General features: G+C 39.3%; 1 protein-coding gene across 20 annotated transcripts in view; it reads right to left on the bottom strand.

Moving 5' to 3' along the window:
• LOC144597249 (gephyrin) overlaps positions 1–19,219 on the bottom strand; it is a 414,464-nt gene that overhangs the window by 120,282 nt on the left and 274,963 nt on the right. For 15 of the 20 annotated variants that reach the window (XM_078406319.1, XM_078406323.1, XM_078406321.1 and 12 more), the window contains 2 exons: positions 16,124–16,186; positions 15,369–15,411 (listed from right to left, as the gene is read on the bottom strand). In XM_078406319.1, the coding sequence (XP_078262445.1) occupies positions 15,369–15,411; positions 16,124–16,186 (106 nt within the window). The remainder of the gene's footprint in view (positions 1–15,368; positions 15,412–16,123; positions 16,187–19,219) is intronic. The other 5 variants (XM_078406330.1, XM_078406332.1, XM_078406334.1 and 2 more) reach the window with 1 other exon arrangement.

The raw sequence follows: 19,219 nt of genomic DNA, 5'->3' as shown, positions 1-19,219 counted from the left end.
GTTCACATGGGTTGTGTTGGGAGAAATAAGGAAAAACTCATTAGGATTTGTGAAAAAGCACTATGCTGGAGTAACTCATAAGTCAGGCAGCATCTTTGGCGGACACAGATAGGCGATGTTTCGGGTCAGGACATTTCTTCTGCCTGATTGCAGTAGGTTGTAGTAGTGCTCAATCAGGTTTGGTTTTGGTATGGCATGATAGGGTTGGGAGCAGGTGATAGTTTTCTATCTCAGGAGCTCTCTACTGAGAAGGCAGTTTTCTTTTTTTTACATACAATATAACAGAAATCTGAAACCTTGCTCTCTACATAGATGAAGCTTAAAGTAAGGAATTCTATATGATAGAAATCTGAAATTAAACAAGGTGCTGGAAATACTTAACAGGTCAAACAAAATTTGTGGAGAGAAAACGTTTCACGTTTAATGGTCTTTCATCAGATTTTCTCACAACTTAGCAGCCTTTCTTTATGAGCATTTGAAGTATATGTAGATGAGAGATTTAAGAGTTCTGACAATAATAATTAGAGAAACAATAACCTCCATCATAAACAAAAATGAACTCAAAGGTGTCATTCAGAATTTGAATCATAGTTGAATCCAAATAAAAGGGTCGTTAGTTTGTCAAGAAGTATTATGCTAAGATCACCCCTTATTAAAAAAAACACTTTTGTCATATACACTTCAGCTTAATTACACACCAGGGCCTAAATTTACATATTGTAAAAATATGATCCTTCACATAAGGCTTAGTGCATGAAAGATGATTTGGTGGAATACCAAGTTTAACATGTTAGAAATAGCTATATGAGGTAACTTTACTGCCTTCAGAAAGTATGAGATTTGCTTAATAAAATGACTTTTAACAATACTCAAAGAAGCAATGGTCATCATAATTGTCAAGAAGACAACCAGCATTCCTGGCTGTTGGTATGTTCACTTGTCCAAGGCACTCTCCTGTATGCATTCTTCAAAAGGTAATCAAACTAAAGCTACAAATCATTTAAACCAAAACAAATACTGTATTGAAGTTCAAATTTGGTTTATCTGAAGCTTTAGATGTTTAGGAGCTTTCGATGTTTAGAAAATAACTCTGTAATAATCTGGAAGTTATCCCAATGGGATAAAAAGGGCTTAAAATGAATATAAAGGTATTTTCGGTTGACTGATAATTAAATAAATATACAAAGGAAATATAAATGGTAAAAAATTCAAATTCAGTTTAATAAACGAGATTTTTTAAACACTGCTCATAAGTTACTTCAATTTGAATGGTTTTAAAATTTCTTTGGATAATGAAGTTGATTTTATTTTTCCCTCTTTTAGTTTGCGGACAATAAGCCAGGCAGCATCCGTCGAGGAAAATATACAGGATATTAGTGCAAGTGGGTGCCTGATGGTCTACACAGATTCAGTAACTCAAAGGGCCTGTTTCAATATTGAATGAGTCCATGACAAATTGAAGGAGTTGGTTTTACTTATGTACACCACTTAAGACCATTTTTAATTCTGCCCATTATGTGATAACTTCTTTGAAACAAGCCTATGAAAGCAAGTACAAGCCTTCTATTGTGGTCTGTAACTTACCCAGAAATACAATCTGTCTGTCAACCAGAAACAACATAGGATACAATTCACTGAACTCACAAGATTCCTTTTATCGTAAACTGCTTTGCTAGGAACATAGAACAGTAGAGCACAGGAACAAGCCCTTTGACCAACAATGTTTGTGCCGAACATGACGCCCAACTGAACTGGTCTCACTCATCTGCTTGCAAGTGATCCATATCCCTCCATTCTCTGCAAATCCTATTTCGGCCTACTTGGCACACTACAGTGCCTGTTTAAAAGTTTCTTAAATGCCACTATCGTATCTGCCTCCACCAACATCCCTGGCAATGCATTCCAGGCCCCCACCGCCCTCTGTGTAAAAAAGCTTGCCCCGCAGATCTCCATTATATTTTTCCTCTTTCATCTTATAGCTGCGCCCTCTACAGTTGGGTGTTTCCACCCGAGGAAAAAGGTTCTGTCTATCCTATCTATGCCTCATAATTTTATATACTTCCATCAAGTCTTCCCTCAACCTTCAATGTTCCAGAGAAAACAATCCGCATCCATCCAATGTCTCCCTGTAGTTGAAACCCTCTAATCCAGGCAGCATTCCAGTAAACTTCCTCTGCACCCTCTCCAAAGCTTCCACATCATTCCTGTCATGGGGTGACTAGAACTGCACGCGATACTCCAAATGCAGCCTAACCAAAGTCCTGTAAGGCTGCATCAAGACTTCTTGACCCTCATATTCAATGCCCCCAGCAATGAAGGCAAGTATACCTTTTGCGTTATTTACTACCCCATCTATGTGAACTTGGACTCCAAGATCCCTCTGCACATTAATGCTGTGAAGGATCTTGCCATTAATTGTATACTCTCTCCTTATATTGAACCTCAAGTGCAAACCTCATACTTGCTTGGGTTAAACTCCATATGCCATTTTTCCACCCATTTCTGCAGCTGATCTGTATCCAGCTGTATCTTCTGACAGCATACCTCACTGTCTGTAACTCTTCCAATTTTTGGTGTCGTCATCAAACTTTGTCACCAACCCATCTACATTTCCGTACAAGTCATTTATATATAATCACAAACAGCAGAGGTCCCTGCGGAACTCCACCGGTCAAAGACCTTAAGCCAGATTATCTATCTTCCACCACTACCCTTTGTTTTCTATGAATAAGCCAGTTTTGAATCTATACAACCAAGTCATCGTGAATCCCGTACATCTTAATCTTCTGGATCAGCCTACCATGAGCGACCAAACTAAAAGCCTCACTAAAATCCATGTATACAACGTCCACCACCCTACCTTAATCGATCTCCTTTGTCACCTCCACAAAAAACCCAATCAAGTCAGTGACCTGCCAGGTATAAAGCTGCGTTGACTATCCCTAATTAGCCCATTCTCTTCCAAAGGGGAGTGAATCCTATCTTGAAGAATTCTTTCCAATAGTTTCCCTACCACTGACATGAGGCTCACAGGACTATAGTTCCCTGGATTCTCTCTACCTTTCTTCAACAAAGGAACAACATTGACCACTCCCCAGTCCTCTGGGACCCAGTCTGTGACTAGAGAAGAAACAAAGGTCCTCGTCAAGGCTCCGAAATCTCCTCTCTTGTCTCCCTCAATAATCCAAGGATAGATCCTGTCAGACTCTGAGGACCTCAGAGAACCTCAGCACCACCTCTTTCTCGATCTTATATGAGGAGAAATATGATCATAGTAGGTCAAATGTAAAAGATGTTGCAACTAAATGTGATTCCAAATTTTACCAGTTCTTCATTAAGTAACACCACCTCCTTCAAGTTGTTATAGTTATTCAATATGGAAACAGGCCTTTTGAGCTACTGAATCTGCGCTGATCATTTGACCACTTGCACTAAAACATTCTGATTCCCATTCCTCTTAAACTCATCCCACATTCCCATCTTCAGTAGCCAATCTTTAGAATGCGGGAGGAAACTGGAACACCCTGAGGAAACCCATGCAGTGTCAGAGAGGATATGCAAACACCTGCACTGATAGCGTCAAGGCTAGGATTAAGCCAATTGGCAAGAGATGTGCTATCTAGCTTTGCTGCTCTTCTGAATAGTAATTTGTTATTAATATTATACAAACACCTATGTTAAAGATGATCTGATTCCATCCTAATAAAACACATGGATGCACTTCAGTGCCAGAGATCATCGCCATCAGCAGATGGAGCAGATTCACAGCACAGCTGTGAAATATCTCCAAGCTTTGGGTAAAAGAAACTTGAATTTTAATTTTGATCAGTTTGCCCTGGTCCTTTTCCACATACTAGACGATTCCATTTACCTTATATAAAATTTCATGCCTTAAAAAAACTGGACCGAGGTGTGATTACAATTTACAAACTACCAAAGCAATCTTTTGCAAGTTGCTCCAATATGTAATAGAACATGTGGTAATGCTGCTCAGCATTGATAGTACTGTGAACTATCTCTACATCTTTCTTGAATGATTCCCATGCTCAGGCACTAATTTATATTAAACTTGCTTCTTTCAATAATTATTTGTCAAATGACAATTGACTGAGTAAAACTGATTTTTCCCCTTTCACTGTTCCATAATTATGCAAAATCAAACTACTTGAAAATCACTCCTGCTTATGCCATTTCCATCCAGCCCTGCTTGATTTCCTAAAGTCAAAAGCTTCCCCATAGTTTGTTGCGCTTACTAAAATACAACCTAGAATTAACTACTCTCTTTCTGGGCTTCTAGAATTTTGGATCCTCTACAATTACCTCTTGTGATTCAATGTTTAAGTTTCCAACAATATGCCAAGCAGATGAAACCCCGACCGAACAGTTTCAGCCAACTTCCTTTCAGTGATACATGTCCCAGCCTGGGTGACAAGCGAACCATCTGATATGCACAAAGCACCACTACCTCCTCTTGTGTATTCCCCAGTTATGCAAAATCCTTTACTATGCTCATCTTTCTATACCTACTAGTACTTTCAACTGGCAATATCCAGTGATAACTGACATTTAGTTTGTACTCAAAAGGCCACTAAGTGCTGGTGTAACTCAGCAGGTCAGCCAGCATCTCTGGAGATCATGGATAGGTGACATTTCCATGGATCAGTGACATTTTGAGTCGACCCTTCTCAGACTGATTGTAGGGGAAGGGGAAGAGGTGAAAGCTGGAAAAGGGCTTTAGTTTGCACTAATTGGTTTTGGTCCTAGCTCCTTCAGGATCTCAACCCTCTTTCCACTTTTATTAGTACCAACAATCAAAACCGTTGGCTTCCCATCCTTGCCTCTCCAAATATTCTGCAACTGTGCTGTGACATTCTAGACTCTGGCACAAGGGAAGCTTCATATCAACCTGACATTTTGCCTTGGGTGATACGAAACTCCTGTCATACGATTACCCATCTGTTTTCCTTTCCTATTGAATCCACTTCATCGATGTTTTCCTGACTCTTCTCTTGCACCTTGCGCTCCAGAGGATGGATTGGAGAACACGCATATATTTCTCCTATATTTCTGATTTTTCACATATATCTGGAATTCACCCTTCCCCGTTCTACCTGCAACCTCGAACGGCAGAGGGCCATTGCCTATGTATCTCAAGGATAAGCTTCTCAAGTTTCAAAACTCGGCACTCAAGCCTTCAGATCCATCGTGTGCAGCGAGTGGATTTAATGAATTTAGCGCCTTTTAATTCCAAAAATAAACAAAGCTGAATGAAAAGAAAACCATTCGGCAGCTACTTACCAATCAGTTCCATCTCTTGCACTGACGACACCCAAGATTCTTTTGCCTCTCCTTGACTGTGGTTTTCACTTCAAACCTTCAAAGTCTGACCTTGTTTTATTAAGTGAATTAATTAAAGTTCCTCAGCTCATAGTTTTTAAGAGCTTTTCACACATTACTTGATTTACTTTGAGTTATAGGTTGATCACTCATTTCTCTCACCAATGACTGCCTGCTGTGACTATACCTGGTAGCTTTTATTTCTCCTTGCTGCTCACAGATTCACAGATGCTTACTGGCTGCTATTTCTGTTCAAGGTTCATATACTTTCATCTATTGGACTCTGCCCTGCCTCTCTTTTCATCTCATATTATTCAATACAGCAGGCAAATAATTTCCATTTGCTCTCTCCTCTCATGCTCAATTTCTCTGATATTTTCTGTTATTTTTGCTATACATTCTCTATTTTCTTTGTTCTTTTAATTTAGAAAGCCTGTGATTTTTCTCAAGCTTCTTAACCTCTGCGAGATATTTGTGTGCATTGAAGGAATTAAAATCAAAATCTAATTGGCTGAGAAACTGTTCCAATAAATGTTTTTGCTTCACCCAATCAGGAGATGAATCATTGAAGTTTAATCTGATTACAGTTTTCCAGTGATAAGACACATTTCACATGCATTTCTAGGCATGATTAGCAAGAGCAAATACAAAGAACTAAATAGGCTGACTCATTCACGAGCAGGTAAGTAAACTTGCTGGCAGTACTCCAAGAATTAACAAAATGCCCACAGAACACAGTTAATACCTCTTCCCATTTGATCATTACTGAATTTAGTATCATGCAAGAAACTCCAATATAGTTTCCAATTGACCAAGCAGTAATAGTTCAGAACGGTTACAACTTCTCCCAGACATGTTTTTCTAAATGGTGTATTTTATATTTATCTGCAACAGGATGTATACTTAATAAAAACCAGCAGGTTTTTTTCACCCTCTGATTTGGTTACTGAACAAAAAATAAGTTTCATATTGACATCCCACTTTTGCGTAATTGCTTTTCAGTAGATCCTCCCACTTACTTTCCAGCATCTCAACTATTGCAGTCACTAGCAAATCACTGGCAAATAACAATGACAATGTAGAGAGCTTATTATTATGGAAAATAAAATCCTCTGTACGTGTTCAGTTCCCAAACTAATACAATCATTTGTTAATGCTGACAAGTGCTGACATTTTCACAATGTCTCTTCACCACGTTTCTGAACAAAGTATGCACACTTGCAACGATAAATGGAAACTGGCTGTGAACAGAAAGAAATGGTGCACAAAGAAGCTTGGGAAGTAACTGGATTATCGATTTGTCGCATTAGGGGGCAGCATTAAGAAGGAAAAACAAAACAGCTTAAAGAAAACAAACTTCCCAATTTATTCAGCTACTAACCATTAATCAACACACAAGATGCCAAACAAATTATTCCCACAACATATCCTTTATGTCCTAACCTCATTAATAAGCTCATACGTGACCCAATTATTGAGTTTACTTTTTGAAGTGAAAGAAAACAAAGGTCCTGACAAAGAACAATGAATGAGAATGTGCAGTGAGGAGTTTTTTTTATATTCAAGTGATAAGAAAGGTGAAGATGCAGAATTTAGTCCTTCACAAATATGGGACATAGTAGAATTAGGTAGGAAATATCACCATTACCATTGTGATATTACTAATTACAAGGAATACGTACTATGACAAGAAATACAAGGTTAATACTTGTATTATTATAAGAAACCAAGCAACTTAAATAGGAATCAATTGCTTCTTACTGTCATTCAGTGAACTGTTATTCACATTTGAAACATGATATTTTGTTCAAGATTACATAAGTAATGAAGCTTTATATTTGTTTTCCATTTTTAATTCATTAAGAGATGCTAAGTTTCTGCTACTTATTGCCCATCCCTCTTCCTTTTGGTGGGGGTAATTAGCATTTCATAATCATGCTGTTTTTTTAGGAAATTCTGGTGACCATAAAGAAATGGCAAATAGATATATGTCCGGTTAGTATATGATTTGGAGATGTACATGGATGTGTCCATTTTTGCCTATTACTCCTCTCCTTCCAGAGTGCGGAGACTGGAGGGCTGAGGGTATGTTGTCAAAGACAACTAGACAAATTAGAGACCATCCATCCCCAGCTAACAAACTAGCTTCCTTATTATTGATGCCCACATCAATTTTGTTCATAAGTTGGAAAGTACACAAAAAAATTATTCATATGATAACCATTGATGTCCAGTAGTCGGGTGTTTGTAACTTGGGGACAGCCTGTACTGTAAAGCATTTTTCTCAAGGAACACACTACACACATGCTGATGTTTAGGTTGAAGACTGTGTGTTAATGAACAGTTACTTCAGCCTAGATCCTATCAAGCTTCTTGATTGTTGTTGGAATTGATTCATCCAAGATGGAGTGTATTTCATCACATGCCTAGGAGGTGGCTTAAAGGGGTCAGGGAGTCAATCATTCACTATTAGACAAATATCTTTTGTACTGCTTTAAAAGGTACAGTCTTCATATGGCAGGTCAAACCACTTGTTTCTAGTAAATGTTAACCTCCGGAATGTTATCATCACGGAATTCTGGAATCATAACTGTGGTGAATGTCATTGATAGGTGACTAATTATCTCATGTTGGAGACAGGTAATAACTGTGAGGCACAAATATTACCTTCCATTTTTCAGCCCCAGCCTAAATATTATCTTGGTCCTCCTGTACACTGGTCTGGACTGTTTTATTCTCTGAGCTACTGCGAATGGTACTTATTTTATGATAGATCATTGATGAAGCTGTCAAAACTGTATGTGCTGCAGACATTTTGCCAAGGAACAATGACGTCCTGGGGCTGAAATGATTAACCTCAAATAACCTCAATCATCTTCCTTTGTACTTTAACTCAAATAAGCTCTGAACTACATAGACTATTATTGCACTATTATTGTTTTTTTTGTGTGTACGTATGTGAGCGTGTGTGTGTATATAATATATGTGTGTATTCGTGAGTATGTGTATATCTACACACAATGAACTTTTTTTCTCTCTCTCATCTATCTATCTATATATATATCTATCTATCTATCTATCTATCTACTATCTACTATATAATACTAAAACTCTGCGTTCGTATGTATGGATGTATGTGTGTATGTACGGAAGATTCCGAAGTTTAACTTACAAACCCTACTCCTCCAAGACGGTACACCAAAGCGCTACGATTTTTGTACCGCCGTATTCACCATTAACCTGGGCAACTATTGTAAGTACTTTCGTTCAAATTGAAGCTACCTTTTTAAAGCTAGAGAGATATTAAAGTTTAAATTTTTCATTTCTAACCCTTTTCTTGAAGGGGCTACATTTGTTTCCAAAAGTTTCCAGAAAAGGATTTAGTTTTCAGCAAGGATTTAGTTTTCAGCTTGTGACGGCTACATTGTTTCGAAAAGCTTCCAAGAAGTCTTTTTCGTTATTGCAAGTCAAGTCAAGTCAAGTCAAGTCAGTTTTATTTGTATAGCACATTTAAAAACAACCCACGTTGACCAAAGTGCTGCACATCTGATTAGGAAAAAAAACAAAAACATCTGATTAGGAAAAAATAAAGAAGGCTATAGTGGTCACTTGACATACACAGATCAGGAGGACGGGCCCAACGGGCACACTTGGAGAGTAAGAGTGGGGCTGGGGGAGGAGAAAGGGGGGTGTGGGGACGGGCCCAACGGGCCCTCTTTTCTAGTTTATTATATTATTTACAGTGTACTATGTTTACATATTCTGTTGTGCTGTTCCAAGTAAGAATTTCATTATTCTATCTGGGACATATGACAATAAAACACTCTTGACTCTTGAACTGGTAGACAATTTTAATTCATGTTTATTGAGTTAAGTTTTACCAGGGCTACTTGATACCACAATTGGCCAAATGCTGGAAGCTGTCAAAAGCTATCTCTCTCATCTCACGTCTGGAAATCGACTCTCAAACCAATATTTGGAATATGGCTGGAATTAGGTCTGGTCCCAAGTGACCCTTACATCACAGTGCAATAATAAGTGATGACACCTTCATAACCTTTCTGATGATTATCACATTGACTTTACACTATTTTGTGGACAGGACATAGCCTATATTTTGTAGACAGAATATATCAAGGTCATTTCCCATGTTGTTGTGTAGATCTTATTGTTATAAGAATTGAAGTGATTTCGGCCTCCCACTCATTGGATCAGAGCCCCTTAATTTCCTCTATTGTTTCAATGCAAGAATAAATTCTGGGAATGTTGAGGAAACCCCACCCCTTTTTACCACTTTTCAAAATCTCGGTCCAACAGGCAATTTTCTGTAACTTTAGCTGTAACGTTTATAGTTAAACATCAACATCCTCCTATCTCACCACCACTCTCTCCACCAGCACTGAGCCTCTGAAAATTTGTTTAATTCCTAGTGCTGACATGTGTAAAACTGCGCTCACAAATAATCCTTTTGAAAAAATAAAGAAGCTATTTAGCGATCATTTGGTGCACAATGACTGATAAAGGCAGGCAGGGATGAATTTCTGTAAGGTTGTCCAGTGTACTAGAGGACAGAGGGTCTAGGGGGGTAGAGGAACTGAAAGAAATTTGCATTAGGCGAGAAAAAATGGTATTGGGTAGAGTGATGGGTCTGAAGGTTAATAAATCCCCAGGGCCTGATGGTCTGCATCCCAGGGTACTCAGGGAGGTGGCTCTAGAAATAGTTGACAAATTGGTGATCATTTTCCAATGTTCAATAGATTCAGGATCACTTCCTGTGGATTGGAGGATAGCTAATGTTATCCCACTTTTCAAGAAAGGAGCGAGAGAGAAAACGGGGAATTACAGACCAGTTAGCCTGACATCGGTGGTGGGGAAGATGCTGGAGTCAATTATTAAAGAGGTAATAACGGTGCATTTGGATAGCAGTAAAAGGATGTCCAAGTCAGCATGGATTTATGAAAGGGAAATCATGCTTGACTAATCATCTGGAATTCTTTGAGGATGTGACAAGTAAAATGGATGAAGGGGAGCCAGTGGATGTATTGTATCTAGACTTTCAGAAAGCCTTTGATAAGGTCCCACACGGGAGATTGGTGAGCAAAATTAGAGCACGTGGTATTGGGGGGTAGGTTGTTGACATGGATAGAGAATTGGTTGGCAGACAGGAAGCAAAGAGTAGGAGTAAACGGGTCCTTTTCAGAATGGCAGGCAGTGGCGAGTGGAGTGCCGCAAGGTTCGGTGTTGGGGCCGCAACTGTTTACCATATATATTAATGATATGGATGAAGGGATTAGAAGTAACACTAGCAAGTTTGCGGATGACACAAAGCTGGGTGGCAGCGTGAATGCGAAGAGGATGTTAGGAGGTTGCAGGGTGACCTGGACAGGTTGAGTGAGTGGGCAGATGTGTGGCAGATGCAGTATAATATAGATAAATGTGAGGTTATCCACATTGGCGGCAAAATCAAGGAGGCAGATTATTATCTCAATGGTGTCAGGTTAGGTAAAGGGGAAGTGCAGCGAGACCTGGATGTCCTTGTACACCAGTCACTGAAAGTTGGCGTGCAGGTACAGCAGGCGTGAAGAAAGCTAATGGTATGTTGGCCTTCTTAACGAGAGGATTTCAGTATAGGAGTAAAGAGGTTCTTCTGCAGTTGTATTAGGTCCCTGGTAAGACCACATCTGAAGTATTGTGTACAGTTTTGGTCTCCTAATTTGAGGAAGGACATCCTTGTAATTGAGGCAGTGCAGTGTAGGTTCACGAGATTGATCCCTGGGATGGTGGGACTGTCATATGAGGATAGATTGAAAAGACGAGGCTTGTATTCACTGGAGTTTAGAAGGATGAGAGGGGATCTTATAGAGACATATAAAATTATAAATGGACTGGACAAGCTAGATGCAGGAAAAATGTTCCCAATGTTGGGCGAGTCCAGAACCAGGGGCCACAGTCTTAGAATAAAGGGGAGGCCTACGGTGAGAAGGAACTTTTTCACCCAGAGAGTTGTGAATTTGTGGAATTCTCTGCCACAGAGGGCAGTGGAGGCCAAATCACTGGATGGATTTAAGAGAGGGTTAGACAGAGCTCTAGGGGCTAGTGGAATCAAGGGATATGGGGAGAAGGCAGGCACGGGTCATTGATTGTGGATAATCAGCCATGATCACAATGAATGTTGGTGCTGGCTCGAAGGGCCGAACGGCCTCCTCCTGCACCTATTTACTATGTTTCTATGTTTTCCATTACGTCATTGCTGTTACTTCCTTAAACTGGTACGAAACCACACTAACGATCAATACAAAGTTCTGGATATAGCTCAGCGGGACTGACAACATCAGAGTTTGAAGAATGGTCCCAATCCAAAACATTAGTTATCCATGTTCTCTAGAAATGCTGCCAGACCCTCTGGGTTACTCCAGCACTAGGTCTTAACTTTAGTGATACAGCTCAGAAAGAAGCCCTTCAGCCCACTAAGTCCATGCTGACCAGTGATCACCTCGTACACTAGCACTATCCTATACACCAGTGAAGAGGAAAAAAACAGTCAAGGCAAATGTGGGTCCCTTGAAGACAGAAGCAGGGGAATTTATTATGGGGAACAAAGAAATGGCAGACGAGTTAAACCGTTACTTTGGATCTGTCTTCACTGAGGAAGATACACACAATCTCCCAAATGTTCTAGGGGCCGGAGAACCTAGGGTGATGGAGGAACTGAAGGAAATCCACATTAGGCAGGAAATGGTTTTGGGTAGACTGATGGGACTGAAGGCTGATAAATCCCCAGGACCTGATGGTCTGCATCCCAGAGTACTTAAGGAGGTGGCTCTAGAAATAGTGGAAGCATTGGAGATCATTTTTCAATGTTCTATAGATTCAGGATCAGTTCCTGTGGATTGAAGGATAGCAAATGTTATCCCACTTTTTAAGAAAGGAGGGAGAGAGAAAACGGGTAATTATAGACCAGTTAGTCTGACATCAGTGGTGGGGAAGATGCTGGAGTCAATTATAAAAGACGAAATTGCTGAGCATTTGGATAGCAGTAACGGGATCATTCCGAGTCAGCATGGATTTACGAAGGGGAAATCATGCTTGACAAATCTACTGGAATTTTTTGAGGATGTAACTAGGAAAATTGACAAGGGAGAGTCAGTGGATGTGGTGTACCTCGACTTTCAGAAAGCCTTCGACAAGGTCCCACATAGGAGATTAGTGGGCAAAATTAGGGCACATGGTATTGGGGGTAGGGTACTGACATGGATAGAAAATTGGTTGACAGACAGAAAGCAAAGAGTGGGGATAAATGGGTCCCTTTCGGAATGGCAGGCAGTGACCAGTGGGGTACCGCAAGGTTCGGTGCTGGGACCCCAGCTATTTACGATATACATTAATGACTTAGACGAAGGGATTAAAAGTACCATTAGCAAATTTGCAGATGATACTAAGTTGGGGGGTAGTGTGAATTGTGAGGAAGATGCAATAAGGCTGCAGGGTGACTTGGACAGGTTGTGTGAGTGGGCGGATACATGGCAGATGCAGTTTAATGTAGATAAGTGTGAGGTTATTCACTTTGGAAGTAAGAATAGAAAGGCAGATTATTATCTGAATGGTGTCAAGTTAGGAGGAGGGGGAGTTCAACGAGATCTGGGTGTCCTAGTGCATCAGTCAATGAAAGGAAGCATGCAGGTACAGCAGGCAGTGAAGAAAGCCAATGGAATGTTGGCCTTCGTAACAAGAGGAGTTGAGTATAGGAGCAAAGAGGTCCTTCTACAGTTGTACCGGGCCCTGGTGAGACCGCACCTGGAGTACTGTGTGCAGTTTTGGTCTCCAAATTTGAGGAAGGATATTCTTGCTATGGAGGGCGTGCAGCGTAGGTTCACTAGGTTAATTCCCGGAATGTCGGGATTGTCGTATGTTGAAAGGCTGGAGCGATTGGGCTTGTATACACTGGAATTTAGAAGGATGAGGGGGGATCTTATTGAAACATATAAGATAATTAGGGGATTGGACACATTAGAGGCAGATAACATGTTCCCAATGTTGGGGGAGTCCAGAACAAGGGGCCACAGTTTAAGAATAAGGGGTAGGCCATTTAGAACGGAGATGAGGAAGAACTTTTTCAGTCAGAGAGTGGTGAAGGTGTGGAATTCTCTGCCTCAGAAGGCAGTGGAGGCCAGTTCGTTGGATGCTTTCAAGAGAGAACTGGATAGAGCTCTTAAGGATAGCGGAGTGAGGGGGTATGGGGAGAAGGCAGGAACGGGGTACTGATTGAGAGTGATCAGCCATGATCGCATTGAATGGCGGTGCTGGCTCGAAGGGCTGAATGGCCTACTCCTGCACCTATTGTCTATTGTCTATTGTCTATTGACAATTTACAATTTTAATCGAAGCCAATTAACCTACACACCTGTACATCTTTGGAGTGTGGAAAGAAACCAGAGCACCTGGAGGAAACTCACTAGGTCGCAGGGAGAATATACGAACTCTGTACAGACAGCACCCGTATTCAGAATCAAACCCGGGTCTCTGGTGCTGTAAGGTAGCAACTCTACCGCTGCGTCACTGTGCCACCCTCTTTTTTTTTGTCTAACTGTACATGCAGTTCCTTTTGTCTGATTATACACATCTGCAAGAGTGGCCTGAAGTAATTACCATAAGGGCAACTCTATTGAGTTAAAGTGAATGAAAAAGATCCAGATTCACCAGTTCCCTGCTACAAATCCCTTGAAGGCACCCACCTAGATATGTGGAATCAGCATGCTTGCACACCGACTGTAAGGAAATAGTCACAACGGGTTTAAGAGGCAATTTTCATAAAGTCATCTCATCAGCCCAAATCAATTTTCATTCTACCATCAACTTCACAACCTTTAGACTTCTCAATAATGGATCAGGTTGCTGCTTAAAAACAGTAAACATATTTTGTTTGAAAGTCCTGCTTTGTCCTTTTTAGGGTCATGTTCTGCCTGGCCTCAGATGAGACATCAAAACAAAAGCAGTAAAGGCAGCTCCATGAAAAACCTTAAGACAGCTAACCATGTTTCAATACTTCAAATACCATGTGCATTCTAAACAATGTTTTGCGACGGAATCTTTGCTCAGTGCTGCTATTCTCAATACCCAAATACAGATCAATCGTAAACTGTTCAATACCTTTTGTTTAAAATCTCCTTTTCTCTGGAACAAAGCAAGAAAATTTCAGTTTCACAAACATGGAACAACAATAACCCTGCAGAGGTCAAGGGATCTGGCTAAGAGCTGAAGGGAGGCAATTCACTAGCGAGAGGAAGACTGTTCAGAAACTGATCCATACAAGAAATGGGATAAATTATTTTAAAATAATTATTATCGGGACTTACAATTCAAAAAACAGTTACACTGAGCTCTGAATAATAATCTACTTGTTACTGTAGGAGAACAAAGACACATTATACTTAATAAAAAGGGAAAGGTTAATACTAGATTTAATATAAACTTAAGATATCGGAATATATGGTAAATTCCACAGACTATTTGCATTGTCTAGGGTCTTGGATGTTACAGTCTGTCATCAAATATGGCATGCCCCAACCAGTAACTGAGTTGAATATGAATTGAAGCACATTAAAAAGGTACCTGCATAGCTTCGGTAGGTTTTGTGAAGAAATATATTTTTGTGAGAGGGCATTTAAATCACCATAATGAATCTCCATCATGTGCAAATGCAAAACAGGATGGTTTTCATTATGTTGTAGTTTTTAATTTGATTGTTTCAGAAAATAGAAACTACCACTCTCACCAACCTCCTTGTCCTTGCCACCCACACTCCTGCACCCCCAGAACAGTATCCACACAGCATATTGCCTTTAGCTCTGACATGATATTCCCTCTATAATGTTGCATGAAAATGGTGGGTACAGTTTGAAATAAAATGATATTATGATTAGAATATGAAGCAGGAATGCAAATAATGCCAGAAACACTACTTTCAATTAAAGATTTTTTTTACATACCTACATTATAAGGTACACAATGAACAAAACGACTTAAGTACTCACTGGCTCTCAGGATGTTTTCCTTGCTGCTGCAACGAGACTGGACCTGCAAGGAGAATGGACAGCATTTTTAAAATCTACCCAATGTATTGAAAGTTCAAACATACATACATGCAGTGAGTTGCACACAATAGATTATGATGAACAAAGCTGGATCACCACCATGAAATGACAAGTTTATGCAAGAATGCTACAATGGGAAAGCTGATGATTCTTCATCCTAGAAATATTAAAATGTAAGTGGGTGAAATCTGGAAAACCCATCAAAATGGAGGCAAAACGTTATTCGACAGAACATAGTAGCTCAAAATAAATTTGCTTCAGATCTGCTGAGCACAAGTAGCCATGAAAACTGCATGAAGGAATAAAAGGTTGCCAGAAATGAACGTGACATGTTGCAGTAAACTAATCCATGTAGAAGGGCTCGTGTGTTCTGGATCTAGCAATTGCCTTTCGAAATAAATGTATGGACACATGTGCACACATGCGTGCACACACACACACGCACGCACACACACACACACTAGACACAAAACAGTAAGAATTACACCATAAATTAAATAGAAAGGTCTAAATGTGGAAATGATAACTGAAACATTCTAAGACAAATGTTAAAGGCACAGACTAGTGGACAGTGTTAAGGTGGGAAAAACAAACAATCAAGAATCTTCACATAGATAGAATAGCAAGGAGCTAGAACTCATAGCGCAAAGCAGAGTTTGCGAATGGTAGCAGCTCCTTTGATCAGTAATAGTTACTCGTGAGTTGTATCCTCTATGCCTTCTGAGTTCATCTTTAAGCCCTTCCAACCTATGGTGGAGCTAATGTGTAAACAAAAACAAAAGATTTATAATGAACAGAGAAGCTCAGAAATCTAAGATTTTTTTTGAGAGATGAACTACGTAAACAAAAGAACTAATGAGAGGTATATTATATGTTTGGCCTTTTTACAATTTTCAAACACACTTGCTACCAACACACGAGAAAACATGCAAATTGTGGAACCACCAGCATTAACCCACACACAAGACAGGAAAAAACAGGCAGGATCTGCTTGGCAATTCAAGCAAAATAAGAGCCATGAAGCACAGAGAGGAAATTAAAAGAACAAACATAAAACAAGTATCAATTTTACTGCATGCCACGTTCCCCACTATAACCCTAAATCATTATACTTTTGCACAATACTTTCCGAAATTAAAACCTGAACATGCCTTGTCCCCGTAGGTTAGTGTCCCTCTCACTTTCTTTAGAAGTGTTTTTTAAAGAACTTTTACACCGCCCCTATCTTCTGACCTATCGGTCGGTATAAAGAGAATGACAGATCTGCACAGTTACTTCTGTGCAGGTTGGAATGAATCAAAGCTGAAGTCTCCTTAAGAGACAACAATAAAACGTTTTTAGGTGTATGATTGGGATTAACTGAGTTGCCAGAACTATACATTTTTACAAGGCTATAAACATACTATGGAAGATTCTTTCAGTTACATGAAAAGTAGAACAAAGGAGAGAAAAAGAATGCTGACATTGAATGAAGCAATCCAATTGCTTTGTCATCTGTTGTTGACATTTAGCTAGGGTGCGAGTAGTGAACATCAGCACAACCGATTTACAAGACAAAGAAAACATGGTTTTAATGAACCGATGAAATAGATATAATGAACTAGCAACATTTGTATTTGCCCTTTTATCTTTGTCATTAATGCATTATCTAGTCCACCTGTCTGTAAGCTGTATAATGAAAAGCAAATTTAGACAAGAAAAAATTAATGATGCCAGAAAAGGAACACGAGAAGTCCAATACAAAGGTAGTGAGACATGAGAAATTAAAATAGAGAAAATGTACAGCTCATCTCAAATAATGAAATAACATGTCTCAATTTGTGTTAAAGTACAATGTTGTGCTGAAAGTAAATACTTGACCACATAGTCACACTCAATTAGCTGTCAGCTATATCAGTGATATGAATGCCAGCCTGAGCAGTATTTTCCAGATACATCTATGCAGGTATGTTCATTGACTTAAAGTAATGTATGATAATTATTCATGCTTTTGATCCTTTAAACATCAAACTTTAATCCACATTAACAATACTTGGTCTACCCTTACTTGGAAGGATAAATGATTTAGTTGCAAATCTTCATAATGAAGATCAGGGATTTAGACACCCACAACAGTATCATAGCAACACTAAAAATATTCAATTTTTTAAATGTGCACAGGATTTAGCCAATTATTTTCTTCATCTGCTGCTGCTGCTTTCTTGAATATATATTTTTGTCTGTTGTATGTTTTGATATGTTGTTTCTTCATGCCTGTAAATCCTTATTTAATTTTTTTAAATAAAATAACTTCTGGAAGTCCACCTTTGTCAATACTTGACAATAAATGAATGTTACATTGGATGAACATCAGTGAAATAAAACCCTATTGCTGTTTTTAAACAAGTGAGCAGATGAATGCTCATAAAACAGCAGGGATTATAGTTTGTTCCTCTAATTGTAATCTTCCACTATTTCCACTGAATTTATATTTAACTTCAAAATGAAATATGCACATTATAGGCAAGGACAACATTTATTGCCCATACATAACTATCCAGACGATGATAATTCACCTTTTTCAACAGCTACATCCTGCATGGTAGAGGCACGGTCACAGTATTGGATAAAAAAGTTCCACTTTATTGATTCAACAATGTATTCCCGTAGCAGATGATTTGGCAGGGGGAGCGAGAGGGGGTGGAGGTGGGGGAATTTTCAAGATAGTGATGTATGTTATCACTGTTCATCTTAGAGGTCATGAGATGTACTGACAAGGAATCTTGGAGAATTGTTGCACAACATTTCATTGGTGGCACAACTGCAGATATACAGCACTGTGATGAAATGAGTGAAGTTTTAAGGTTGTGAATGGTGAGGCAATCGAGAGATTATCCCATTACATCCTTGTCATGCTCTGAAGGGGTTTCAGAAGGTTTGCCATTCACCTCGTAAACCCAGAGTCTCGACCAACATTAAGAACAAAAGGCGGCAGGCCCATGGGAATACTAACAGTTAGTTCCCACCAAATCACATACCATGCTGACTTGCAAATATATTATTCGTTCATTGTTGATAGGTCTAAATGCATTGCGTGAATAAGGGTGGCAGTGATTCAAGCAGATGGCTTATGATTCTCTTCTGAAGGACAATAAATGTTCATGTTTCCAGTGACACATCATCCTGAAAAAAGAATAAACTGATAACAAATGGCTGGTCCAATTAAGTTTCTGATCTACGATGACTCTACCGTCACAGTACTGAATGGGGATTGAACAATAGATCAAGACTTTGGACATCATAGGAAGATAGAGTTTGGGTGCTACTTTACAAGTACCAGCCTATTTACACCCTTGTTGGGCAGATATTGCCTGGTACTTGTATTGAACACACATTGTCTTCTCTTGATCAGTCCAAGCCTGAATGCTAACCTTGCTGCATGCTAACAAAGAACCTTTCATTATCTGTTGTCTGAGATCTGTTGTCTACAGTTATCAGTACTTAGTTATGTGTGTAACAACCTTCTTAGAAAAAGCTGTGCCACAGTTAAAATATTAATTATAATTGCTACACCATAAAACCTACAGAACAGTTTATTGTGCTTGATTTCTGTAGTCTTTCAACCTTTTCTGGGAGAAGAAAAATAATTGCATCAAGAGGTGGAACGTTTTTGCAGTAAAAACACAAGTGAAGTATTTATACCTGTGTTATGGGAGTGGTACCAGTGATATTTTATGCTACAAATACTACACCTTTAAACAAGAGACCCTGAACTGCAAATTCCTAGAAATTTAGGGCAATTGAGATACAAT

This window comes from Rhinoraja longicauda, chromosome 10, assembly GCF_053455715.1.
Source record: "Rhinoraja longicauda isolate Sanriku21f chromosome 10, sRhiLon1.1, whole genome shotgun sequence".
Classification (NCBI taxonomy): domain Eukaryota; kingdom Metazoa; phylum Chordata; class Chondrichthyes; order Rajiformes; family Arhynchobatidae; genus Rhinoraja; species Rhinoraja longicauda.
The sequence above is the reverse complement of the archived record's forward strand: the minus strand, read 5'-3'. Positions and strand labels throughout refer to the sequence as shown.